Raw genomic sequence first — 26,039 nt, forward strand, 5'->3', positions numbered from 1 at the left:
TCCAACAATGTCGAGTGAAAAGATGACAGTGTCATCGTCTGTTGATCCAGACTGGAAACTCAACGATGAGGTTAACCTCCGCACAGGCTTGAGCAACGACATTGAGAAAAGCTCGCTCAATGAGAAAGAATTCCTGGGCTTGGGTAAATATGACGGGGAAGACATGTTTGCAGAGACCGAGGACGGCCCAGATTATAGAGGTGTCACCACGTTTGGAGCTGCTGTGTTGATTGCAAAGGGTCAACTGGGTTTGGGTGTGTTGGGAATTCCATCAACTTTTGACGTGCTGGGCTTTGTGCCTGGTTTGATCAGTTTGGTTGGCCTGAGTATATTGGTGACCTGGACAGGTGTTGTGATTGGCCAGTTTAGACTTGCACACCCAAAAGTTTACTGTATCGACGATGCCACTGAAATCATGTTCGGTAAGGCTGCACGTGAACTTGTCGGTTGGGGTTATTGGCTCTTCTACACCATGTGTTACGGTGCTGCTTTGATAACTGTCTCCATTGCATTGAACACATTCAGTGATCACGGTTTGTGTACGATGGCCTTCATTGGTATAGCCACCGGTGCCACAACTATACTCACTCTGTTTACCCGTACAATGAAAGTGCTTTCATGGCTGGGATTCATTGCTATCTCTTGTATCTTCTTCGCTATTTGGGTCGTCGCAATCGCTTGTCTTACCCAGTCAACACCTGCTGCTGCAGAGTCCTTAGTTGACCCTGCTAAGAAGGTGATTCAAGTAGTTGCAACACACTCATCGTACAAGAAGATTGCAGCTGCTGTTTCTGTTCAGCTGTTAAGTTTGGCAGGTGGTGCCTCTTTCTTCACAATCCATGCAGAGATGAAAGATCAAACCAAGTACACCAAATCTTTGCTCATGGGACAAGGTTTCATTGTGTTCAACTACATTGCCATTGCATGTATCATGTACGCTAAAGTCGGTCAGTACATCGCCTCTCCTGCCCTCGGATCAGCAGGTAGAACTTTCCAAATCATCAGTTATGGTATTGCATTCCCAGGTTTGATGTTTTCTTGTTTCTTCTTAGCACATCTTGCTGCAAAATATGCCCTGGTTCGTATCCTAAGAGGAACAGAGCATTTACAGAAAAACTCAAAGACACATTGGATAACATGGACGGCAATGGTTGCAATTGTTATTGCTGTTGGATTCGTCATTGCAGGTGCAATCCCATTCTTTGGTGATCTTCTGGGTCTGATTGGTGCTTTACTCGGAAGTATCTTTGCACTCATTGCACCGGGATTCATGTGCCTTTACGATATGAACTACAAGTTTGAAGGTAAGGTTCCAAGAGGTTATACTTGGATCTACAAGAACAATGGTTCGTGGACAAAGAACTTTTGGACAAAATTGGAGACGTTATTGTCCTTCTTCTGCATTGCCAGCGGAATCTACATTCTTTTTACCGGTGTCTACGGTTCAATTGCATCTATTGCAGACCTGTACTCTTCAGGTGCTGTTTCCGGTGCCTTCTCATGTGCTGACAACTCGTGATTTGTGTTTTCTCAGGTATACATCAGATACCTTTGTATATTGCTTAATATTCCATGCATAGCGTACTCTGAGTGCGTTTTTAATTACAATTCATCCCCATTCAAACGGTGTAGTTGTGACGATATTGGACATGATGACCAATCGATGGACGATCTATCGATTGCAATTGGCATCATGGCAAGTTTTTGAACCTATCGCATACAGTTTAAGCCTAATCGGGGTATAACCAAGCACACCACTACGCAGATGAGAACAGCACAGCACATGTAGTGGCATGCTCAACCCAATACAACGATCTCTAGAGATGACGTATATAAATGCTTTGTCCGCTCATCAAAATGTGCCATTTTGAGCCCCTTAGAATGTCCATGAGACAGCAAAATGGTAGTCACTTCTTTAGAGGAGCATCAACGCACTCCATGTGTGTGTGTCTATTGCGATGCGACAAGACACATGATGATGTGCTCTTCGGGGCTCAGCTTAATGTTTCCAGTTATAGCGACGCCACAGTATATCTTTCACTAACAGTAGGATGTATAGTGTTCCATTCGCACGGTGTGGGTAGTAGAAGAGTTGATATGATAATGGCAATAAGAATAATCTTAATAACAATATAATTCAGAAATATAAGAGATGAGGGTTAAGTTCTAGGAACTTTACAGAGAAGCAATACAATGGTTCAAGGAACCCCTTTTAAACAGTTGTATAGAAGCACTCAAATCTTGAGGATTCGTGCTTCATGATGTTTTCACATCCCAGAAAGGATGTGATAGGTGTAAAGTGTTATAGTAAATCACAGCTGATATAATTCAGTGATAAAACCGGAAATCGAGTCCGAAGGTCGAATATCACAGTAAAGTGGTAAAGACACAGCTGCGTGAACGACGCGTGGTGAGCGGATGATCGATCACTGGGCCCATGATGAGGAAAACGTCTTGTCCCTTCCGGACTACATGGTGGACAATACGAGCGAGATAAGGAGTTTGTCAAATGTCCGTTTGTACGCTTTGTGAAATTTTCCCCGTGGCAAGGACTTGAATTGTCCATATCGGACATTTTTCCGACCACGGATCAGTTTTGCTGTCATTTTGCTGTGTCTTTTTCGTGCCCAGACAGCAATTTCACATTTGGCGCAAAAGTCTACGAAAGGGTACCTTTTTGGGACAACAGCTGGAACCTTTACTGGGGAAAGCTTCATAACAAGGCATATGCGACTGGTGAATCAAGGCTGCAATACAAGCGACCATGAGATGTGAAGTGTGCAACACAAATCAACCGCAGCAGATGTACTGTCCTTCATGTGTCAACTTCCAACTGTTGAAGACGAGGTTGAAATACCTCGATGTGCTCAGTTCATTAGATCAGCTTCGAGACAATGTTGATTCGTGTATCAAGCACTGTATCAAAGGTGCAAACTATTCTTTTGTTGAGAATGTCATGAAGGGTAAGCACCATACTGATAATATTGATCCATCTCTGGAAAATGGTGTCGTTGCACTGAGCTCGCAGCTGTTGACCATCGATGCCAGAATCTTGAAGAGGAGGAATGGCAAATTGTCGAGAGATGTTGAATCCTTCAAATCCAAGAATAAAGAGTTGAAACACAGGATTCATAGGCTTAGAGAGATGCTCCAACGGCGTAAACATGGTGTTGAGCCCAAGAATACAGGTCTGGAGAAGGAAATCCGGGAGTCCACGAGGTTCAAGCAGGAGGATAATCTCCATTTGACTAAACAGATAAACAACTCCAAGTCGCTGCTATTTCAAGAGCTGATAAACATTTATGTCATCAAGAGAAGGAGAGTGACTGGGACGAACCAGACGGTATTTATGATCTTCTTCATGCCGATAATCTCCTGTTCATCTCTGGTTGACTATAACCATGAAATGGTCTACTGCAGTTTGGCACAGGTTGCGAAATTTGTCAAACAATGCTCAAAAGTGCTGATGTGTCTCCTCCCCTATGATATTGATATAGGGATCGATACCCGGGTTCAGGGGAACAGAATCAACATGGATAAGCCGATATGGCTATTGGACAACTTACAGCTAAGAGAGTTGATCAGGGCATACGCCATGCTGATAGTGGACGTGTGTACTCTCCTCGGTGAGTTACATCTCACAGATGATATTCGGAGTTATAGGGACCTACTACGGCTCGACGGCCTGGTCTACAAGCTCGCCAACAACGGGTTTACCCTCGATGAGCTGAAGACCCCAGGCAAGCCCCACGCCAAACCGTTCAAGACAGACGAGCCAATCGACCTCGAAATAGTCAACACTCTGTGCTATGAAACGGTCCTGCACCGCATCAGGAACAAGGACAACGAATGGCACGTTGTCAAGAAGGAATACCTAGAGAAATAAACGGCTCCTGCCAAATCGCAACCTCCATTGTATACTCTCTCGCTTCAAATAAAGTCCGATACCCCCACTAACTCCGAATCCCGCACGACGGTTACCCTGTCTGCTTATGTAATCTGCCATCTCCCCTACGGCAAAACAAACCCGCCCTGCTGCCTCTTTTTTTTGCCGGCCACTCTGCGTGTGCTGCCGGCCCCCCTTCCATCGACTAATTTTGCTTGAAACCCCCTTTTGAACTTTTATCAGTACGCCAGTTGTCTGCTAAGGAGCATCAAAACAAGGGAGAATGAGCGTTTCTGATAAGGAATTGTTCGAACTAAACAAGAAGGCCGTGACTGAAGGCTTCAAGATCAAGCCGAGACTGAACTATAACACCGTTGGCGGTGTTAATGGACCACTTGTCATCTTGGAGAATGTCAAGTTCCCACGTTATAATGAGATTGTGAACTTGACGCTGCCAGACGGGTCTGTCAGGGCAGGACAGGTGCTTGAAGTGCGTGGCGACCGTGCTGTGGTCCAGGTGTTCGAGGGTACCTCTGGAATTGATGTCAAGAAGACGCGTGTCGAGTTCACCGGGCAGAACTTGAAGATCCCTGTTTCTGAAGATACGCTTGGTCGTATCTTTGACGGTTCTGGTAGACCAATTGACAACGGCCCAAAGGTGTTTGCCGAGGACTACTTGGACATCAACGGGTCTCCTATCAACCCATACGCCAGAATCTACCCGGAGGAGATGATTTCGACAGGTATCTCGGCCATTGACACAATGAACTCCATTGCCAGAGGCCAAAAGATTCCAATCTTCAGTGCGTCTGGTTTGCCACACAACGAAATTGCAGCTCAAATCTGTAGACAAGCCGGTTTGGTGAGACCTACAAAGGATGTCCATGATGGTCACGAGGAGAATTTCTCCATTGTGTTCGCCGCTATGGGTGTCAACTTGGAAACTTCCCGTTTTTTCAAGCAGGATTTCGAGGAGAACGGATCCCTGGAGAGAACATCGTTGTTCCTTAACCTGGCCAACGATCCAACAATTGAGCGTATCATTACTCCAAGACTGGCGTTGACCACTGCTGAGTACCTTGCGTACCAAACTGAACGTCACGTCTTGACCATCTTGACCGATATGTCTTCCTACGCCGACGCCTTGAGAGAAGTCTCTGCTGCAAGAGAAGAAGTCCCAGGTAGAAGAGGTTATCCAGGTTACATGTACACAGATTTGTCCACCATTTATGAAAGAGCAGGTCGTGTCGAAGGCCGTAACGGTTCCATCACACAAATTCCAATCTTGACGATGCCAAACGATGATATCACACATCCAATTCCAGATTTGACAGGTTATATCACGGAGGGTCAAATCTCAGTCGATAGACAATTGCACAACAGAGGTATCTATCCACCAATCAACGTTTTGCCATCCTTGTCGCGTCTTATGAAGTCTGCCATTGGTGAAGGTATGACCAGAAAGGACCACGGTGATGTCTCTAACCAGCTTTATGCCAAATATGCCATTGGTAGAGACGCTGCTGCCATGAAGGCCGTTGTCGGTGAGGAGGCCTTGTCGACGGAGGACAAGCTGTCGTTGGAGTTCTTGGAGAAGTTTGAGAAGACCTTCATCTCCCAGGGTGCCTACGAGAACAGAACCGTGTTTGAGTCCTTGGACCAGGCCTGGTCATTATTGAGAATCTATCCAAAGGAGATGTTGAACAGAATCTCGCCAAAGATCCTGAACGAGTTCTACGACCGTTCCAGAGGTAACGAGGAGGCTAAGCAAGATGAGGCCGAGCTCGACAGAGCCGAGGACAACTTGATTGATGCTTAATTAACTAGAGAAGTGTTTATAATAAAAGGTTGAATGTCCTTAATTCTTCTCTTTGAAGCCCGTGCGTATCCAGGTAGATCTTTAGGTTGTGTCGAGACATTAAAACGACCAGACATTATCGGGGATGTCCAATGAAGGCAATCACAGACATCTTCCGCTCCGCGGTGGAGTTGTATCTGAAACGGGACATGTAGTTAAAGCAACTCTGCGTTATCAAAGTTGTCAATTGTTGTCCCCAAGGGACGTCACAGCAACGCCAAAGCCAATACCACAAAGAGATCTGTCCCCGATTGCGTTGAAACTGGACCGCAACTTGGCCGCCGGTGGTTAAATGTCTAAATTGCCCTAATTCTTGTCGGGGTTTTGAACCATCGGATGTCCCCGGGGGGCAGGTTGGAGCACAAACAGCAAAACAAAGATCGCAAAACGAAAAAAAGGAAAAAAGAAAGTTTTTTTGACACATTTGGCCACTCCACCGTACCAAACACAACACCGTACGAGGTTTTCTCCGTCGCAGGAACACACACATAGCGCCAGCAATTTGACCTTTCTTCCCTCATCCTTAAACAAGAGAAAAAATAAATATAAGCTCACATATTTGCTCACTTTTTTAAAGTCAACACAGACACACACAGACAAAGACACACAAAAAGGACAAAAACACCAGGACACATCGACATCTGTCTTGCTTTTTTTTGAGAACCTTCAATGAGTAAGAAAACCGAGGACAAACCTCTGAAGTTTGTTCTGCTGGGTGGGCCATGTGTCGGTAAGTCCACTTTCGCAAACAACCTACACTCCCAGTACTTTAGAGAGACTTACTACCCAACACATCGGTCCACGATCCTGTTGTTCCCGTTCCAACCACAGGAGAGCATCTCAAGGGCATTGCTCGATGAAGCTGGTGGCCTGGAGGGTAAAAGGGTGATCTCGAAGGACACTGGCGTGCTGCTCTCGCCAACGATCTTCCAGAGCTACAACAAGCACACCAACGAGGGCAGGAAAAGACGCAACAGCTCCTCCACCAAGTTGAAGAATGGCTACTACTCGTACAAGTACACAGACCTGTCGTCGCCAGACTACGTGCCACCACAGATATCGCCCATCCAGGTGGAGTTGATCGACACGCCCCCGTTCAAGCCAGACTTGGTTGTTCCGTTCCTGGAGGTTTCGCTGTACAGAAACCTGGATGAACAAGACTTGCACAATCTGGCGAATGAGCCTCGCAGACCTGTGTCTACAAACCCATTGCTGGTTGCCAGTGGTGCTAGTGACCTGGATGGTAAGGTGGATGGCTACATCTTTATGTACAGTGCGGTTCCGACGTACAATCCCCCCTCCTATGACGAGGTGCTGGAGGACTCACCTCCAGCGTCCAACGAAGGCGATGATCCTGACCAGATGTTCATTGGAACTGTCAAGAGCAACGAAAGCGACACATCGCTGTCAGTCTTGGAAATCATGAGAGGTGCCCTGCTGGATGCCTGGAAGGAATACCGGAACTACCAGAGCAAATGGAAGAAGGGCAGTGAGGGCGACGTGTACTCGCTTGTCTATGGTATCAAGCAGCTGTGGAAGACCAAGTCTGCCGAGAGTGAGAGGAAGAAGATTGAAGAGCTGAGAAAGATCTCGTCCCACCTGGACGAGATTGACATTGATGCTGGGTCGCCAGAGGCTCCACCTCCAATGCTGGTTGTGTGTACGCATGCCCACCATGAGGGCCGATCTGAGAAGCTGATGCAAGAAGGGAAGGAACTTGCACAGAAGTGGAAGTCTTCGTTCATAATGCTCGATAACGACACAGGGTACAACGTTGAAGAGACGTTGGCGTTGATGATCCGAGAGATCGTTGAGAGGGAGAAGCTACAGAAGAGGAAGAAGTTCGGGCTTGTTTAGGCCAAGGGCTTGTTTAGGCCAAGGGCTTGAATATAATCTTGAGATTGAAGGGACAGATTGGCCCAGCTGGTGTTATCCTCTCAACCCAATTGGGGTCCAAGGCCAGCTCAAAGTTCTTCACAACTTGGTAGACGAAGATCTTGCACTCCAATATGGCAAACCTCTCACCAAGACAGGCTCTTTTGCCCCCATGGAACGTTGGCAACGTTGAGCTGCTCTTGCAATGCTTGTAAAAGTCCATGATGTCTTCCATCTCTGTTCCCCATCGCTCTGGCTTGAAAGAGTCAGCCTCCTGCCACGATGAAGAGTGTGTTGTTGAGTAATTGTTGTAACCAACATACGTACCTTTGGGGATATGGATACAGTCTCCAAGAAGAGTATCCTTCGAAGTACACCTGTTGATGATCTGACCTAATGGTGGAAAGAACCTCAACGTTTCAAACAAGACACTCGTCAAGAAGGGCATCTGTTCAACAAACTCAACGTCATACTGGGAGATCTCTTGACGAACCCTGTGCTGGACCGTGGGGTACTTGGCCAACATGTACAGCAATGATGTAAATAGCAACTGGGGGTTTTCATGCCCTGCAACAAGTATAATCACCAAATTATCAGTCATCTGCTTCGCTGTAATCTTGCCCTGTTTGAAAGCCGTGTAGAGCTGGAAGGCTGCACATTCAACATCAGAATCACCAGATACCTGGGCCTTCATCACTTGTTCTGTGTAGTAACTTCTGAATGATTCAACCTGTCGTCTTGCTTCCAGCCTCGAGGGAATCGGCAGGGAGTCTAAAATGGGGAAGTTCATATAAAGAGGCTTGAATATGTGTGACTTGACCAGCTTCAGCTTCATGTGCAACTCAGACGTACAGTCCAATTCCAGCGTGTGGAAGTCAACACCAAGCATACACATCGAGACGTTAGCCAATGAGAGCCTCTGTAGATAGTCTGAAACGTATAAAGGCACCGAACAGTCTCTCCTGATCAGCTCGACAAACTTCAGAGTGTTGGTATACAGATGCGACTTCACTGGAAACTGAATGGCCTTCTGTATTACACCTCTGTAAAGCTTCCAGTCAGCACCGTGTGCACTGATAACGTTATCACCAGTATACTGGCTCAAGACGGCACGTGGTATCTTCCTATGGTTGCCTGACTTGGCAAACGTCGTCTCGTCCCTGAACACTTGTTGCAAGAGCTCGGGCTTGATCACCAGCACATTCCATCTATTGGCGAAGTAAATCTTCACGGCACCATACTTCTCATACGGCCTGATATACCTCTCGTATATCTGTCTCTGATCCAGCGACGTATAAGTGCCCAGGAATGAGACGTAGAATGGCACTGTTGGTATGTTACGAGGGAAGCTCCAGGGTGGGAACACCACCCTGGCAAGCGCATATGCCAGTAGCAATGAGATGGTGATGGAAATAGCAGTCAACATTGGTTTCCAGCTCTGTGGGCTTGTCGAGAGAGAGTGTGGTCAGAAAGGCATCTGAGTGAATAATATTTGCTCCTGTTTCTTCCAGTGGTTTAAATATCCCACAGATGAGAGCTTTACTGCCCTCCGTGGGTTCGCTAGTCATAAATATGCTCATTTTGGTGCTCGACGCTGATCAATGTCGCTGACGTTCATGGTGCCTGGCTCCGCAGTCTGTCGCCAGAGACCAGAGGAGAAGCCCAGAACTTGTTGTAGCTCCTTGTTGTAGCTCCTTGTCCACATAGCCACAGACTATCAACATCTGGTTGCCATGTTGTCTGCCCGAGCAGTCACTTTCTATAGGCGTTCGTCGTTGTTTCTTGTTGATTATGGTTAAACCTCCATGCAGCATATTGACGCACTGAGCAAATTAAAATCAACACCATTGGGTTGGTATAAAAGAGCACCAATGGACGATTTAACAGTCCCAGGTGTCCTGTTCTGGGCAGATATTGCTGTGAACTACGCTCTGGACGATGTCTTTGAACGATAAATCGCCTGAAACCTCGCTGAATGAGAAGTCAGAGCCTAAGATTGATGAACAAGATGTGCTGCCGGTGCCCAAGCCAGCATACACAGCATTTACATCGAGGAGAAAGTGGTTTGCCATCATCATTGTGAGCATAACGGGGTTCCTAGGGCCGTTGACGGGTAATATCTACATTCCAATCCTACCACAGCTGCAGCAGGTGTTCAATACCTCAGAGACTGCTATCAATGCGACGGTTTCGGTGTTTATGGCCATTATGGCCATTGCACCGCTACTGTGGGCCTCCTGGGCAGATTTCGGTGGTCGAAAGACCCTGTATCTGACGTCGCTGCTGCTGTTCATACTGGCAAACATATTACTCGCAGCAGTTCCTGCGAACATTGGTGCTTTGTTCGTCCTGAGGATTGTTCAGGCTATTGGTGCTTCAAGCGTGATGAGTGTTGGAGCTGGAACTATAGCAGACCTGGTTCCTCCAAAGGAGAGGGCAAGAGCCATCTCGTATTTCATGATGGGGCCTCAGCTGGGCCCCATTCTGGGTCCCATCTTATCTGTCATTGCAAGTGGTGGCCATTGGAGATGGATCTTTGGGTTCCTAGCTATCCTGGGCTCGCTGGTGTACCTGGTGATCTTGTTCTTCCTTCCAGAGACCTTGAGATGCCTTGTGGGCAATGGCTCGAGGGTTCCGATGAATGGATGGTTTGTTCAACCTCATCTGATCCAGCGAAGAATAATCACAGAAGAAGAGGCTTGCAATTATCCGAAACCACCAAAACCAAGCTTAAAGGGCTACTGGAGCATACTGAAGTATAAGCCTGTGCTCTTGTGCTCTTTCAACTCTGGCTTACTCTTTGCAGGCTTCTACGGCATGTCTGTTACCTTTGCTAGAAGGTTACACGATGACTATGGCTTCTCACATCTTGAACAGTCGTTTGCGTACGTGTGTCCAGGTGTGTCGTTGATCACAGGCTCCTTGATTGGTGGAAGACTCTCCGACCACTTGAGGAAAAGGATGAAGCGTAAACATCCTGAACGCTATACCCCGGAGCATCGTTTCTCGTTACAATTGGTTGGTCTAGCCATAAGTATGTGTGGTTTGCTAGGCTACGGATGGTGTATCGACAAGCACGTCCACGTCGTTGCAGTCTTTGTCTTTACCTTTCTCGGAGGGTTCGGCATGACGTGGGTGTTTGTCGTCACCACCACGTACCTGACCGAGTGCTCCTCCGGCCAGGCTGCTACAAACGTTGCCATTGGTAACTTCTTCAGAAACGCCTGTGCAGCTGTGTCGTCCGTCCTGATCAGCGAGTTAACGGATAAGATGGGGTTTGGATGGTGCTTCACAGGGCTAGCACTGCTGGACATAATTGGCTTTGCCATTGTGCTGCTCCTGATGGCGAAGGGCCCTGCGTGGAGGCTCCAGTGGGAGGAAAAGAAGCGAGGCGTGGCCAGCTGAGTCGGTGTAGGGTGAAGTAGTGGGTATGTCTGAACTTTTATCAACATTTATCAACATCCATAAACATTTATCAACATCCATATCCATAAACATCCATAGAGCGTGCTAACGACGCACAACGTATGCACACTTGCTGCAATGTGTCCCTACCACATAGTGTCCCGCATGCTTATGTAATCAGTGTCCGTGTGTCCCCGGAACCAAGTCTTACATCAACGGGACAAATAACCGGGGTGGTGATGGCTACAAAGGAAGCTTCGGGGACAGGTACTTGGCCAGGTCCATTCCCAGCTCTACTATTCGGAATATGAAGGAGAAAGAGGAAAGCAGAGGCTACGATATTGAGAAGCAACCGTGCGATGTGCCGGCGAACAAGCACAAGACGCTGTCGACGGCGTGGATTTGTCTCCACAGGGTGTGCTCATTGGTTGCTGTTGTACAGATGTTGAGGCTGTTGGCCGGGGTTGACCTGTTTATGGCGTCGAGATGGACATCGTCCACTGACGAGACTGGTCCAAAGGAGACGTTTGAGCTGAGGTTGCCCATCCTGTACGATGACTTGGTCTATCAGGAGGTGATTCTGGAGCATTCGTTTGGCAACTCCTGGGGAGTGCCAGCAAAGAAGCGGTTTACTCCTCCAGCAGACAAGAAGTTCAACAGGGTTGTTTTGGAACTGAACACCACTGTTGACGGCATCCAGTACGATAGGCTGGCACATGTCTTCATCAATGACATCCCTGTGTGGCGAACCTCCACGGCTGAGCCTGGCAGAGAGTGGGTCTACACGTCAGTTGAGAAGGACATTTCCAAGTACCTGACATTGTTCCAAGACGGGGACTCCTCTGTGACGTTACAGCTGGATAACCTCATCAGAGGTAAGCTCACGGGAGCCTTCAACACGACGCTGAGTGTGAAGTATTACCTGGATCCAAACTCTGACGATGACATCTTCAACCATATGACAGTGACAAACCACCCGGCCCACAGAGTGACGAAGCTGATCGAGCCACTGCCCAATAGAACACCACTGCTATACTATCCAAATAACCTGCTGTCATTCTCGATTCCAACGGTACCTGAGAACACCACAGCGTTGAAGTTGGCGTTGTTTGTCTCTGGAAATGCCGAGGAGGAATTTTGGTACTCCAACAGCTTGGAGGATGAGAAGAAGTACTTTGCGCCAAACGGACATGAACTATTAGGACACGGTCCAGTGCGTATCATTAACACGTATGTCAATAACAAACTGGTGTCCGTGGCTGCACCGGAACCAGTTATCTTCTCAGGTGGTATCTCTCCTGCGTTGTGGAGGCCTATAATCGGTGTCAACGCCTTGGATGTGAAGGCTTTGGAGATTGACCTTAGTGCAATGATTCCAGAGCTGTGGAAGACAAGTGCTGCCCTGGACATTGTCATCACGAATGGCACTACGAACGGTACAGTGGGTCAGAATTGGATTGCCTCTGCTGCTTTGCTACACTGGGAGTCCGAGGAGATTGAAAGTGCAAAGGGTTCCGTGTTAAACTTCAAGAATTCGACAGCCTTTAGAGAACACCACAGCACGAATGCTCCTCCACGTATGCAACAGTTGGTGTATTCTAATGCGGTTGCGGATATCAAGAGCAACTTCACCTATACTTTGAAGAACGGCTCCGAGATACCTGTGGAGCTACACTGTACCTCGAAGGCTTCATTTGTAGACTCACAGGACTACTACAGATATGGTGATTTACAACTTATAACTGCGACTGTTGCATCAACACATTCCACAAATCTACAAATTGGTGATATCTCTACAAATGTGAAGAACGTGAAGTTTTACCCTTTGGTCATATCTGTTGATACTGAGCCGATTATCCCTCCAAATGTGACCTACGTTGCCAATGTCACCAATGTGTACGGCTCGCGTATTGTCATTGATGACAAAGAAGTGTTTGTGCTGGAATCTTACCAGAATGGTACCTCCAAGTTTACGCTGAGTCCAACAGGGAACTCTGGTAACGGCTCAACTGATCAAACGTTTGCAGCTGTCATGTCAAGCCCATTCGTCACCTTCAGGGAAGATGCTCAGGCGAAGGCTGTCAATGGAACTTTGGTCAAAAGAGATGAAAAGTTCTGGTACGATGACCTCCACCACGACATGGCCCTTGAAGTTGGTATATCACAGGAAGTTATGGCGAAGCTTTCAAGACAAGTTGTCGAGTACCAAAATGCCATTATCCAGAAAGAACAGGACGAGTCGATCACCGTGGATGATGGCTACGTTGCTAAATTCCCGGGATTCCGCCAATTGAGCGGGTAAATGTCCCATTTGTATAGTGAAATCATGATCTTGCGTTTCTTCCGGTATGCCTTCCCAATCGAGTAGTGAAAGCCGAGTGCACCCGAGTCCACAGTACTAGGAAAAAAAGTTATCTATTCCATCAGTTATCGAAGTTGCGACATATACACAGGACATAAATCAAGCAATGATGACCTGGGAATCCTTGTTTTCCTTTGAGATCTTCTTCATCATCCTGAGAGAGTCCTTGGAGATCATTATCATTGTCTCCATCCTGCTGGCGTTTGTGAAGCAGTCGTTAGCAGTCCACCATGCGAAGGACTTTGAAGAGCAAGGCCCACAAAGCGTTTCTGCAGAGATCGATACGTTCCAATCCGCCGGTGTTGAGCCTGACCAGACAGTTGAGCTGTCAGATGCGGGTGACAAGCTCTATAAGCAGTTCAAGCTACAGATATGGGTGGGTAGTCTGCTAGGGCTATTCGTTGCGTTGATCATTGGGGGTGTTTTCATAATGGTGTTTTACATCATAGGCACCGATCTATGGTCGCTGAGCGAGCACTACTACGAGGGTGTCCTGAGTCTGCTGGCCAGTGTGGTCATAAGCATCATGGGCCTCTTCTTCCTACGCTTGTCTAAGCTGAAGGAGAAATTCCGTGTCAAGTTGGCAAACCTACTCATCAATAGGGACAGTGCTTCAGATACACACCAATCCAGGTGGAAACATTTCATGGAGAGGTACTCGCTATTCTTCCTGCCGTTTATCACGTGTATGAGGGAGTCGCTGGAGGCATTTGTCTTTGTAGGAGGTGTCGGCATCTCACAGCCCTTGTCTACAATCCCCTTAAGTGCCACAGTTGCCGTTATAGTTGCCTCGATTGCTGGCTACTACCTCTACAGGTCGTCCAATTCAATGTCTCTGAAGATATTTCTCATCTCTACAACTTGTCTGCTATATCTCATTGCTTCGGGTCTTTTCTCAAAGGGGATTTGGCAATTGGAATTGCAACACTACATCGACCTATGCCATGGTCAGGACATGTCGGAGGTTGGCTCAGGTCCTGGATCGTACGACATCATGAACAGCCTATGGCATGTGAACTGCTGCAACGGAGAGATGGATGGGCTTTGGATGATCCTCTCTGCGATCTTTGGATGGACAAACTCAGCAACCTACGGTTCGGTAATCAGCTATAATCTATACTGGATAGTGATGATTGCAGCTATCCAAGGCTTGCGGTTCCAAGAGAAAGAGGGCTATTTCCCATGGATCCCACTGTCGTTTCAGAAGAAGAAGCTGTTGAAGAAATACCAGCTGATGAAGTCCAGTCAGCAATTACAAGATGATAGTAATTTGATTCCAAACCACCTCCTCAATGCTACGAACTTGACCCCCTTGATTGGCTGAATATATTATATTTGTCTAACATATATAACGGAATCATGTGTAATGGTAGTAAGAATGCAAATGATATCATGAATGTTTTCGTAATAGATTGACGTATGGGAATCTCAATTCATTCTCTTTACCGATGCCTGTTTAGCAGTGGGATGAATACCGTACAGGTTATTCAAAAGTGGACTTTGGAACCCAACTTTTGGAGCTGTGAAGCCGGCTTGAAGGTGTGAAGAAGCGGAATTTTGATGTGCACCGAACCCACCGAATGAGGAGGAGAACGGTAGCCTTGGAGACGTGGCTGTGGGTACAGCGTGGACATGTTGGTTGACTCCGTGGTTTATCGAGGCTGATCTCGAGAGAGGAGACTTAACGTGAGGTTGATAATTGGAGATCTCCTGCTCCAAATTCTTCGCCTCGTTGAACGCTTGCATCAAGTAAGGCAACTCCTCAGAGATCGTACCGTTGGTGACACGGGATGACAACGTTGAGAAGTTCAACGAGGAAGTTGTGGAGCTTAAGGAAGTTCTTCTCGAACGCTGTTGGGATTTGGCATCCTGGTATTCATCTGAGCCTGCGGTGGATGCAGCAGCTGATAAGAGCAGGTTCTGAGTGTCCTGTTCCCATTCGTTGTACTCCTCGTTGATGAAGAAGTTCACACGAACTGATTCGTACATCTTTTCGACATCATTCAAGATCCCCAGGCATTCTTCGATCTGATCCATGTCTTTCTGCTCGACGGCTCTGTCTAGCTGGTCAATCAACACAGAGACAAAATCCTTGTAGGAATGCAGAGTGGACTGGAAGTCTGTGTTGTCTGGAACTATCGGGTTCTCTTCTCTGTCCATGGTATCCACTATTTGGGTCAATTCGTAACTTATTATGAGCAATTTGGCCTTGGTATACGCAATTGACACGTCCTGCACCAGCTCCGTCTTCAAGTGTATTGCCTTGAAGTAGATCTTCAGCAACAGAGTGCCTGGATCTGAGAGGTATTCCTCTATCGATAGAGACTGGATCACTTTGACGAAATGCGAAATCTTGTGAGTGGCTATCGCGTCCAACTCGGCATCCAATTCTAGACACTTTTGCAATGCCTTCTGTGCGATTTTGATGTCAAACTTACGGGCATCCGTGTGCAACTGGAAGTTGAAGTTGACGCTGTGTCTCAGCGTCGCCAATTCCCACGAGTTCAGCTTGTACTGAATTGACAGCAGCTGCTTGTACACCTTCAGCACCGCAGAACACTGCGAAGTGATCTTGGAATAGTACGATGGGAAGGTCGATGTGAGCTGCTGTATCGAGCTACTGCTGAGCTCTGACTGCTCAACAACTGATAACACAGGATCAACGTACATTGCGCTCTTACACAGTGTCCTTTAGGTAGAGATGATACAGGGAGATGATACGAGACGGCAAAACGGAAGGAGGTTGCGCTGATAAGAGTGGTTGAGATGGTGAGAAAGGGTAAAAGGGACATGAAAGTTGTAAATACCGGGAAAAGACGCAGTGAGCAGGGAAGGTTCAGGAAAAATGGCATGTTTATTACGTAAGACGGAAAACAAACAGTTAAATGTCCGGATCGGGTAATTTTCTACATTTGGGTAGATGCTCCGTGGAACGAGAGCCAGGTGTAGTTGTAATAGCTAATGAAGAGACGGTTTGCGAAAGTGGTCCTCTCACCCGAACTTCTCGAGCTCGATCTTTGATTTGATCCTCTTATACCACTGTTCTAAGGTCTCGCCGTGCTGCTGACAGGCGATGATGATCATTGTCATGTTGTCAAAGCCGGCGCCGGTTTGCTGATTAGCAAGCGAGATGCTATGCTCCAGTACTTTTGCAGTTATTGCTGGTAACACCATGCCCAGGACGAGACAATGCCTTATGAAGTGTACGAGGTCACGGGCTGTGAACACATCCCATATGCCGTCGCATGCCAGGACAATGAACTCGTCCTTTATGGAGAGGTGATGAGTTATGCACTCCGGCTCCACGGTGACCTGGGTCTCCTCAGAGTGCAACGTCTGGTTGTCGGCGAGTCGTCTCGACTTGAACGTGAAGTCACCAAACGCCCTTGAGAGTGCCAACACGCCTCCTACCCTGTTGTACGAGACAGAGCCCCCGGCGTCGTTTATCCTTATGAGCTCCCCTATATGTGTTGGCTTGTGGTCGTACGACAGGGATTTGGCAGATCCCTCGTACGAAACCACCAGTCTCGAGTCGCCTGTGTTGATCGAGTACAGCTGTTCGTTATCAATGAGCACACACACAATCGCAGTGGAGCCACATTGGGCTCCGTGGTACTTCAAGTGCTGGTACAGGTGCTGGTCCATCTGTAGAAACGCCGCCTTGATCTTGTGTATCACCAGCCCTTGCGTGGTGCTGAAGTGCAAGCCATAATCCCCATCTGCACTCTCATCGAGCTTTTGCGTCAAATGGCTCAGTATCGTATCAACCAGCTCGTGGCTCAGGTACCTGGATGATTCTGAGCCGCCATGCCCATCAAACACTGCAAATATCTTGACGTCTATCAACCGTAGGCCCCCGTCAACGTCCCAGAAGGGCAAATCTCGCTGAAAGTGTACCGCATGGGCATCCTCCTGTGTAAGCCTATAGCCCTGCATGGACCCTAGCGCATAGCTGAACCTGGGCAGCGTCTTATGCTCAACAGTCTTATCCGTCAAGGGCTGTGATATCAGCTGTCCCATTGTTCCCTTCCCCGATTTAGTTCTCTTCTTGGTTTTTTTCCCCTTTCATACAGCGGCTTTGAGCTCCACATCATCTCTTTGTGGTTTTTTGTTTTTTTTTGCATAACAGAACACCAACGGACTTTTTTTGTTTTCCCGCGCCTGGGCCTGTCGGGCACGGCCGGTCTTGTCGTCTCCCGCTTTGTGCTTTGTGCCCTGTCATGTGGAGCGTGTGATGTCCGGGTGTTTGTTTCTTTGTTACAATTGTCGCGTGCTTAGGTAATCAAAATGAGCGCATTATGTAATCGCGCGGTTGGGCTTACGTAAGCAGGCGAGCGTGAAGGCGGAAGCGAGAAGAAACGCTATGACGTGACTTCACACCCTTAAATCTATATTTGGATGCGTTCTTACAGCTCTTAGAGACAAGAAAGAATGGAAGGACGAGCACAAGGCTTGGTGGAGATCTTTTCGCTTTGTGCGTGGGAAAGTCCAGTCACTGTGGTGGCGTTTTGGGCACGTGACGATGCTTTGTTGGCTTGTCCAGCTGGCCTGTTTGGAGCCTCTGCGCCGCTGAGCAGGTGCTCCTTCGCCACGGTTGGAGATGTGTTTCCCTCAGCAGAGCTGTTTCCCCCGGCAGAGCTGTTTCCCCCGGCAGAGCTGTTTCCCCCGGCAGAGCTGTTTCCCTCAGCAACAAACGCGCCCGCGCGCCTCCCATAGAATCTGCCCTCGCCCTCCCTCCCTCCCTCGCCGCCTGCGCTGTTTTCCCTACCGCAAAGGGCCACCCACACAGGCTTTTGAAGGCGAGAAATTTGTAGCGGAGAGGGAAATTTTTGGAAATTCCAACCTGAAGACGGAATAAGCAAACGAGGTGGACACAAAGAACTAAAACAACACAACAACAAGTTCTATCATCGATTGCAAAGAGAGAAACAACGGGTTCACTGGCTTGTTTGTTTGGAGACTGCTAATTCGTACACAACCTTCGCAGACCTGTTGAGATTTCTAGGAGGCGTGATTGTTTTGTCTGTCCTCGTGTTGTCCCAGTCTTTATTCCTTTGACTCCGTGTTGACGCTTCCGCACAGGCCCACAGAGACAGCAGCACAACGGGGAGCTCACAAGAAGGAGACCCCTATAAGCGATCTACAGCGTTTTCTTACTGAATCACACTCCTTTGGTTGTCCATACCTGGTTCCTTCCCTTTTTTTTGCACTGAATTTGAAGAAGAGTGCCCCCAATGTCGAGATACAATCCACAGCAGCCTTCGTTCACAACGACGACCGGCGGCAAGAACCCGAAGCAGATCCACATTGCGCATAGAAGATCACCAAGTGAGCTGACAAACCTGATGATGGAGCAGATAGCCTTGCAGCGCCAATTGGAGATTGTCCAGCAGCAACAGCATCAACTCTTGGCCCAGCAAACAGCGTCGCCTTCAGGCTCCGGGTTGGGCGCGAGCTCAAGTTCGCACGGTGCGGTTGGCGGTGGTAGTGGCGGTAACTTGCCTGTTCAGATACACAGACGTACCGGTAGTGGTAGTGGTGGTGGTAATGGCATGGGCAGTGTCTCAAACAATACGCATAGACGTGCCCAATCTTCTTCCATGACGGGTGCGATGGGTTCGTTCGCAATGCCATCGTCCACTGTTAACAGCGGCAACTCGGGTTCCAAGGGTAATGCTGCACAGGGCCACTTGAGAAGACACTCGCTGGGTTTGAACGAGGCTAAACGTGCGGCAGCTCAGGTCCAGGCCCAAAGAGCTGGTAAGGAGTTGCCTGGCACCAGCAATAACGACGAGGACCGCTCTTCGATGCCACCTCCTTCTGGGTTCAAGTTCCCACCAACTCTTGTTGAGCCACCATCGATGCATTCGCAACAACAAGGTCATCAGCGGTCAAGATCGATGGCGTCTCCTCAGAAGCAAAACCCATACCAATTCCCACCAAGGGAGAATACCTTGTCACCTTCGCATCATCAGCAGCATGAACGCCGTCAATCTGGTCACTACAGATCAAACTCTAGATCTTTTGACCAACAGTACAACAACAACAGTAACAACAATAGTAACAACAATAGAACCAGGCAAGGAAGAAATCACTCCCAACAGTTTGATAATGGAAAGTTTTTGGCACCACCAGGTTCAAATGGCGGATTTGTACCAGGACACAGGTCTCGTGGATCGCACGGTGGTGGCTCAATCTCCTCAATAAGTGGATTCCAATCACAAAGCGGTCGTAAGTCGTTGTTTGCACCATACTTACCGCAATCGTCAATCCCAGATTTGGTTGCTGATGGACGATTAGTGGTTGGTACTTTGAGAGTCAACAAGAAGAACAGATCTGACGCGTATGTCTCAACCGATGGCTTGCTCGATGCAGATATCTTCATCTGTGGCTCAAAAGATCGTAACAGAGCATTGGAAGGTGACTTGGTTGCTGTTGAACTGTTGAGCGTTGATGAAGTTTGGTCAAGTAAAAGAGAAAAGGAAGAAAAGAAGAGACGTAAGGATAACAACAATAGTTCTAATGGGCCTTCTGCAGGTGACATCGTTGATGATGTGCATAACGATGCCTCAACACATACATCGGGCGCTACCCAAGCATCTTCATCGGGGGCTGAATCAAAATCTGAGAGTGGGTTGCAAAGAAGGGGCTCTTTAAAACAACGTCCAACTTTAAAGAAGAACGATGACGTTGAAGTTGAAGGACAGTCACTTCTGCTAGTTGAAGAAGAAGAGATAAGCGATGAATACAAGCCTCTATACGCTGGACATGTTGTTGCAGTAATTGACCGTATTCCTGGTCAACTGTTTGCAGGTACATTAGGTTTACTCAGACCTTCACAACAGGTTAAAGAACAGACACAACCTGTTCAGAGACCTAAGATTGTTTGGTTCAAACCTACAGATAAGAAAGTTCCTCTAATTGCTATTCCAACAGAACAGGCACCTCGTGACTTTGTTGAGAACGTTGATAAGTACTTGAACAAAGTGTTTGTCGCCTCTATAAAACGTTGGCCGATTACATCTCTACACCCCTTTGGTACTTTGATATCCGAACTGGGTGTCATTAACGATCCAAAGATTGAAGTTGATGCTATTCTCAGAGATAACAACTTTTTATGTGAGGAGTACTTGGATAACGATGGTGTGGAGCGTGAAGATTTCGATTTGGATGACGTGGACTTGGATGAAGAGTTCGCAAAGAGACGCGATTTCACAGATGAGTATGTGTTGGCCATTACAGAGACTGGTGAGTTTAGTGACCATGCCATCCATGTGAAGAGAATTGACAATGAAAAGATTGAGCTTGGTGTTCACATTGCTGATGTTACACAATATTTGAGGGAAGGTTCACCTTTGGATAAAAGTGCCAGAAAGAGATCCAGTTCTGTCTTTTTGGCTCAAAAGACTGTTCATTTGTTGCCTAAATTCCTGAACGACTTGGTTAGCTTCAAGAAGGGGGAAAAGAACCTCAGTGTATCAGTGGCTTTTGAGATTGACACAGCAACTTTTGAAATCGATAACGTGTGGATTGGTGAGAGTTTTGTGGAACCAAAGAATTTGTTATCCTTTGACGATATTGATTCAATCTTTGCAAATACAGATGAACTTGGCAACATCTCCTCTGCTTCAAAGGATTACGTCAAGACAATTGCATTGATATCCAGAGAGTTCAAACGTCAAAGATTGGAGAGTTCCAAATTGGATAGCAATGTTGTCCTTTCACTTTTGGATCAAGTTGACGACGAAAAAGTTCGTCTGGATCTGAACCTATTTGAATCGAGCTTGTGTGGTTCTGTACTCAACGAGATCTTTCTGAAAGTCAACAGTACTGTGGCACAACGTGTCTATGCCATCTTGGGAGATACTGCTTTCTTGAGAAGGCACCCAATGCCAACTTTGCAAAAATTGGAGACTTTTAAACGCAAAGTTACACAGATGGGATTTGAAATCGATACTTCATCACCTGCATCTCTTGTGACATCAATCATCAACATCGAAGACAAAGTATCCAGAGAATGTGTTGAAATTTTACTGTACAAGGCATTATCAAGATCGAAATACTTCATCGCTGGTAAAGTTGAACCGGAGAATTATTTATCCTTTTACTTCAATTTACCTCTCTATACCCATTTCACTTCGCCTTTGAGACGCTATGCTGATATCATTGTCCATAGACAGTTGAAGAAGACTTTGAAAGGAAACGGGGAAACCATTGTTGTCACTGATGAAGATTTGGAGTCTTTAAAGATGACTGCAGAGTACTGCAATTTCAAGAAGGATTGTGCAAAGGCTGCTCAGGATCAAAGTGTCCACCTTCTTTTATGCCAAACCTTGAACAAAATTGCACATTCCACAGGACAAGTGATTGTTATGGCTACTGTGTTACAAGTTTATGAGAGTGCCTTTGACGTTTTTATTCCAGAATTTGGAATCGAAAAGAGGGTACACGGAGATCAACTGCCTTTAAAGAAGGCTGAATTTGACAATGCCAACAGCGTATTGGAGCTATACTGGGAGAAGGGAATTGACACTGCCACCTACATCCCAGATGACGAGCGCGAACCTTTAAGTTATCGTAACTCTATCAAGAACAAGTTTAAGGTAGGCACCAACGAGATTGCCTCAAAGTTGCAAAATAGCTCATCGGCTGATGACTCCGTGTGTGAAGAATTTGCAAAGTTGAAATTGACACCGCCAAGTATTCCTGAGATGAAGCACAAAACGTTGGACGACTTATTCCAAAACGTTCCTTTGAGAGTTGAAGGTGACGATCTGGTGCAAGAGATACACGAATTGAGCCAAGTCCCAATCCTATTGAGAGCTGAGATTGGTATGGCCTTGCCATGTTTGACTGTCCATGCTGTCAATCCATTCACTAACTACTGAGCTTTTGCTCTTGGTTTTTTCCACCTGTTTATATCAATTTTTTGAGATTGTTTGTTGTTGTTGTTGTTGTTGTTTTGAGGGGCTCCAGGGATATAATAATGTCCTGAGGAGACCACTCGTCGTTTGAAGTTCCATTTCATGTCATGTGTTTCCGTTTTATAGTGTGTTTTTGTAGTCCCTGGAGAAGCATTAGATAAAAGCACCGCTTAATAGTTACTGCGTAGCCGAGCAGCGAAAGAACCGGGTAACCCCGACGTGCCTATTGTTCCCAATTCCGGGGACAGAAGAAACAAGGAGCAGGAGGCGGATTGCAAGCGAAAGAAAACACGACAAAAGTGGCCTCCATTGTCAACTGTGACACATCTCACTGTGGTTGCCTACGCCGGTCCATTGTGTCCAGTATTTTATACCGCTGGTGTAGAAAATAATTATCGACACTATGCCTCAAAGATCTGTAGCGAGCAAAAAAGATAAGACAAAGATGAACATCACCATCAACACTCAGAACGTCTGATCTCGGCTCCTGCTTGGTCTCTCGCGCCCTCCCTCCCTCCCACTCTTCACAGTTTGAACGACAAGAACATTTCGCCAACCCTTTTCTGCTGTTCCTTTTTTGCCAGGGCTGTGTAAAAGGTGATGTGCACTGTTCATAGGGGGAGAGAAAACGTGGGACGTGCTGAGATAAGGCAGGAAAAAGCATGGGAGGAAGCAGAACCGCAACAGCAGTCGAAGCGAAGCCGGTGTATAGTGACAACCCAGGGCTAACACCCGCTATAACATCATATGTTGCACAGAGTAAACAAAGAGCTATGAGGGAAGGCCGCAATGTTGCAAATGGCCAAACAAACGGCAAAGAAGTAGGATAAATGAATGATTGAAAAAGGGTAAATAAACACACGGTGGTCTCCGTAAAACAAAGTCACGCAAGGAAAATTTCAACAGGGCAGCGGCCAAATGCAAGGGTGTTTGTGTTGTTTTTCTGTTTGTGTGTTCCTTATATCCTCTTAGTGTCTCGCACAGTTTACAATTTGCTTAAGAAGAGGACAGCTCGCCTCTTCTTTCTACCAAGAGCTCACACTGTTTACGTCCTTGCAGTGAACATCAAGAGCTGCACACATCAGGAACAGCTTTTTTTCGATTTGGAACAATGACTATTGCGTACAAGAGGAAGGTATCGTTCGACTCGCTTGCTCCGTTCACGCCAACTGAGCCCGATGATCCCCCATACATTCCACCGCAGTACGCTACAAAGAGGAAGAAGGCGCTGGATTTGAGCTATGGGTTCGACTCCAAGCCAAAGGTGGATGTCAATGATCTGTTTGACTCTTTCAACCAGATTCCCTACGGCCGCCGCCCTTCTCTGACCCCGAACATGGCGTCGACGTCAGCGGTCCCCACAAAGGCTCCGAAGTTACCCCCACCTCCAAAGAAGTCCATACTGAAAGTGAGCGACAAAGGCTGTGCGTTGAATCTTGTTGGCGATAACGAAGCTTCGAGGAAGAAGTCTCTTGTTGATATGACACCTGAGGAGCTGATGGCGATGGATTCTCAGTTCCGGAAGGGGGTTTCGTTGGAGAAGTTGAAGTTTGACGGTGACGGTTACTTGCCAATGCAGAACTTGACCAAGCTTGAGTCGAACCATATGTCGATGACTACCAACGTTGATAAGTTCATTGGAACCACGGTCAACAACAAAAATGTGCTGACCCCGTCGATTGCAAACTACAACTCTTATTCGACAACCTTCACACATGAAGGGATGAATTCGTACATACAAGACCATCTCCACAAGTTGAAATCCATGTCGCAGGAGACCTTGCCCAAGAACGAGTCCACGCTGAATGAAGAGCTACCCCCAAGTTTACGAGATTTGGCTGTTTACATCAGTGGTAGACGGCACACGTGGAGCGCATTAGATTGGACGTTGAAGCAGGTTGTTAAAGATGGGGACCATCTAGTCATCATAGCACAGATTCCCGAAAAGGTTGCGCTTGATCCAATGAACTACTATGGAGGTTATCGAGCAAGTACTAACGAAAGTGACGATCCAAGTGACTCTGATAAGAAGTTACCACCTTATGATTATTTAGAAGTTGACGAGGTATATGGGAGTGAAGGCATAAGAGACGAGGCGCATAGAATAGTTGCATACGCTTTCAAATTCTTGGAGAGTTTGGGCAGAAAGGAGTTGAAGATTAGTGTCACTGTTGAGCTGATAAGAGAGGCAGACGTTGAGAAGTTGCTGAACAAGGCATTTACACTGTACACCCCAGATTTGTTCATTGCATCCACTATGAGAGTGAAGTACAACGCCCTCTCGGCTAAGAACAAGAGAATCCCATTCTATGCATCGACCAAATTGTGTCTTCCAACAGTTGTTATCCCTTCGACCCTAGTTGATGACTCCCTCATTAGCATGGAGAAATCAACAAAGACGACACCATTCAAGAGCATTTCGGATCTCAATGAATTCCTTGATTCAATGGGCGACGACGATGAGACATTTAAATATGAGACGCCAGTTAAGAATGCGCATTCAAGGTATATATTCGATCCATACAGCACCCCACTGGTGTGTTCGAACACCTCCACAACCACTGATACAACTGCTAGCGAGGCCAATGACCCGTCTGACTACCTCGGCTTGGTTTCGACTAATTCCACAGGTAGAATCAAATTCATGGACAACCTGCAAACCCCAAAGAGTGGAGCAGGCATGTATGGTAACGGTTCTAGAAGAAATTCACACGGCTCAGGGGTCTACAAAGTGAAGAGTCTGTTGGATGCTGATCCCACGCCTGTGGAGAGATCAAAGTCCTACTCCAGTCCAATGACAAACAGCATATCTAATGGTTCGGTCTACAGCGCTGGTAAAAAGATCACTGGCCCTGGAATCAAACAAGTCAAGTCTGATTCCCAGGTCCCAACGGAAAAGAAGAAGAAAGGTTTGTTTGGGCTCTTCAAACGTAAGAAATGAATCGACTGCTATGCCTTGTATGTGTTTATAAAGAGAGAATGAGAGACAAATATATGAATGTATGGATGTAATTGATAAGCTGTTTGACGTCATACCGATAAGCAAAGACACAGCGATGAGCAGAAGGAAAAAAAAATGACCGGTGCGTGATCTCCAAGACCCCGCAAAAAGCCCCTAGAAACATATGTGGTGTTCGGATGGTGGAGTAGAACAGCTTAGATTGGTTTGGGGGATGATGGCACGAGAGTTGAATATATAAAGCCCTCATAGGATCTTCCTTCATCCCCTGATGCCATTGCTTCTGACCTTCACGTTCATTGCTATCATCAATCGCAAGTCATTACAAAGTTCACAATGCTAACACCAGTTTTCAAATCAGCAGCTGTAGGCTTCGTCACGGGCTCTACCGTGCCATTGCTAGTCACTACGCTGTACTTGATGCCACAACACCAGTACTCTGAGCAGCAGGAATTGAACTGGTTGAAGAGAATTGTTGGCGTGTTGACCTGGCAAGTCAAGAAGCTGGAGGCGAGACAGCTGGGTATCGATACTGCTAAGCTATCTGAAGGTTACAGAGATGGGTTATACTGGGCCGGATTCTAAGCACTATACCCTACTCTCTACACTTTCAATTTTGCATCACGTTACTACAGATTACTACAATGAAACTACATTCGAATTATAACTCAATTGACTTGAGCTATTCTCTTTTTATTCTCTTTTTTTTTTATTACTGTTATCATGGTCAATTATATGGCATTGAAACTGATTACATTCGCTTGCAATAT

The 26,039-nt window shown here is 46.9% G+C and overlaps 14 protein-coding genes across 14 annotated transcripts; 10 read left to right on the forward strand and 4 right to left on the reverse strand.

Annotated features, from left to right (window-relative positions):
• Positions 1 to 163: 163 nt before the first annotated feature.
• CYBJADRAFT_178724 (uncharacterized protein) lies at positions 164 to 1,519 on the forward strand (the record flags this gene model as incomplete). The annotated part of the gene is made up of 1 exon (XM_020216946.1): positions 164 to 1,519. The coding sequence occupies one exon, from the start codon at positions 164 to 166 to the stop codon at positions 1,517 to 1,519; it is 1,356 nt and encodes a 451-aa protein (XP_020068154.1).
• Positions 1,520 to 2,161: 642 nt separating this feature from the next.
• On the reverse strand, positions 2,162 to 2,670 carry CYBJADRAFT_51782 (uncharacterized protein). The gene has a single exon (XM_020217754.1). It carries the CDS (start codon positions 2,573 to 2,575, stop codon positions 2,303 to 2,305), a length of 273 nt encoding a protein of 90 aa, XP_020068155.1. The 5' UTR covers positions 2,576 to 2,670; the 3' UTR covers positions 2,162 to 2,302.
• On the forward strand, positions 2,521 to 3,955 carry CYBJADRAFT_169665 (uncharacterized protein). Its single transcript, XM_020215887.1, has one exon. The coding sequence runs from the start codon at positions 2,765 to 2,767 to the stop codon at positions 3,884 to 3,886; it is 1,122 nt and encodes a 373-aa protein (XP_020068156.1). The 5' UTR covers positions 2,521 to 2,764; the 3' UTR covers positions 3,887 to 3,955.
• Positions 3,956 to 4,169: 214 nt separating this feature from the next.
• Positions 4,170 to 5,705, forward strand: VMA2 (H(+)-transporting V1 sector ATPase subunit B; the record flags this gene model as incomplete). The annotated part of the gene is made up of 1 exon (XM_020213041.1): positions 4,170 to 5,705. One exon carries the CDS (start codon positions 4,170 to 4,172, stop codon positions 5,703 to 5,705), a length of 1,536 nt encoding a protein of 511 aa, XP_020068157.1.
• Positions 5,706 to 5,762: 57 nt separating this feature from the next.
• On the reverse strand, positions 5,763 to 6,654 carry CYBJADRAFT_51830 (uncharacterized protein). The gene is made up of 2 exons (XM_020217756.1): positions 6,540 to 6,654; positions 5,763 to 6,474 (listed from the first exon to the last, which is right to left on the reverse strand). The coding sequence occupies exon 2, from the start codon at positions 6,232 to 6,234 to the stop codon at positions 5,821 to 5,823; it is 414 nt and encodes a 137-aa protein (XP_020068158.1). The 5' UTR covers positions 6,235 to 6,474; positions 6,540 to 6,654; the 3' UTR covers positions 5,763 to 5,820.
• CYBJADRAFT_132177 (uncharacterized protein) lies at positions 6,414 to 7,601 on the forward strand (the record flags this gene model as incomplete). The annotated part of the gene is made up of 2 exons (XM_020213042.1): positions 6,414 to 7,078; positions 7,130 to 7,601. The coding sequence occupies 2 exons, from the start codon at positions 6,414 to 6,416 to the stop codon at positions 7,599 to 7,601; spliced, it is 1,137 nt and encodes a 378-aa protein (XP_020068159.1).
• A 6-nt stretch (positions 7,602 to 7,607) lies between these two features.
• Positions 7,608 to 9,131, reverse strand: DIT2 (putative cytochrome P450). The gene has a single exon (XM_020217755.1). It carries the CDS (start codon positions 9,043 to 9,045, stop codon positions 7,615 to 7,617), a length of 1,431 nt encoding a protein of 476 aa, XP_020068160.1. The 5' UTR covers positions 9,046 to 9,131; the 3' UTR covers positions 7,608 to 7,614.
• A 426-nt stretch (positions 9,132 to 9,557) lies between these two features.
• Positions 9,558 to 11,024, forward strand: DTR1 (Dtr1p; the record flags this gene model as incomplete). The annotated part of the gene is made up of 1 exon (XM_020213865.1): positions 9,558 to 11,024. One exon carries the CDS (start codon positions 9,558 to 9,560, stop codon positions 11,022 to 11,024), a length of 1,467 nt encoding a protein of 488 aa, XP_020068161.1.
• A 124-nt stretch (positions 11,025 to 11,148) lies between these two features.
• On the forward strand, positions 11,149 to 13,371 carry CYBJADRAFT_169667 (uncharacterized protein). The gene has a single exon (XM_020215888.1). It carries the CDS (start codon positions 11,332 to 11,334, stop codon positions 13,324 to 13,326), a length of 1,995 nt encoding a protein of 664 aa, XP_020068162.1. The 5' UTR covers positions 11,149 to 11,331; the 3' UTR covers positions 13,327 to 13,371.
• Positions 13,372 to 13,474: 103 nt separating this feature from the next.
• On the forward strand, positions 13,475 to 14,912 carry FTH1 (Fth1p; the record flags this gene model as incomplete). Its single annotated transcript, XM_020217554.1, has 2 exons — positions 13,475 to 14,651; positions 14,869 to 14,912. The coding sequence occupies exons 1-2, from the start codon at positions 13,493 to 13,495 to the stop codon at positions 14,910 to 14,912; spliced, it is 1,203 nt and encodes a 400-aa protein (XP_020068163.1). The 5' UTR covers positions 13,475 to 13,492.
• Positions 14,913 to 16,377: 1,465 nt separating this feature from the next.
• Positions 16,378 to 17,406, reverse strand: PTC4 (type 2C protein phosphatase PTC4; the record flags this gene model as incomplete). The annotated part of the gene is made up of 1 exon (XM_020216947.1): positions 16,378 to 17,406. One exon carries the CDS (start codon positions 17,404 to 17,406, stop codon positions 16,378 to 16,380), a length of 1,029 nt encoding a protein of 342 aa, XP_020068164.1.
• Positions 17,407 to 18,361: 955 nt separating this feature from the next.
• Positions 18,362 to 22,456, forward strand: SSD1 (mRNA-binding translational repressor SSD1). The gene is made up of 2 exons (XM_020217758.1): positions 18,362 to 18,802; positions 18,917 to 22,456. Exons 1-2 carry the CDS (start codon positions 18,621 to 18,623, stop codon positions 22,272 to 22,274), a joined length of 3,540 nt encoding a protein of 1,179 aa, XP_020068165.1. The 5' UTR covers positions 18,362 to 18,620; the 3' UTR covers positions 22,275 to 22,456.
• A 903-nt stretch (positions 22,457 to 23,359) lies between these two features.
• On the forward strand, positions 23,360 to 25,517 carry CYBJADRAFT_51889 (uncharacterized protein). Its single transcript, XM_020217757.1, has one exon. It carries the CDS (start codon positions 23,422 to 23,424, stop codon positions 25,249 to 25,251), a length of 1,830 nt encoding a protein of 609 aa, XP_020068166.1. The 5' UTR covers positions 23,360 to 23,421; the 3' UTR covers positions 25,252 to 25,517.
• Positions 25,518 to 25,530: 13 nt separating this feature from the next.
• Positions 25,531 to 26,039, forward strand: CYBJADRAFT_169670 (uncharacterized protein). Its single transcript, XM_020215889.1, has one exon. It carries the CDS (start codon positions 25,606 to 25,608, stop codon positions 25,852 to 25,854), a length of 249 nt encoding a protein of 82 aa, XP_020068167.1. The 5' UTR covers positions 25,531 to 25,605; the 3' UTR covers positions 25,855 to 26,039.

The sequence above is a fragment of the Cyberlindnera jadinii genome (assembly GCF_001661405.1).
Source record: "Cyberlindnera jadinii NRRL Y-1542 unplaced genomic scaffold CYBJAscaffold_20, whole genome shotgun sequence".
Classification (NCBI taxonomy): Eukaryota; Fungi; Ascomycota; class Saccharomycetes; order Phaffomycetales; family Wickerhamomycetaceae; genus Williopsis; species Williopsis jadinii.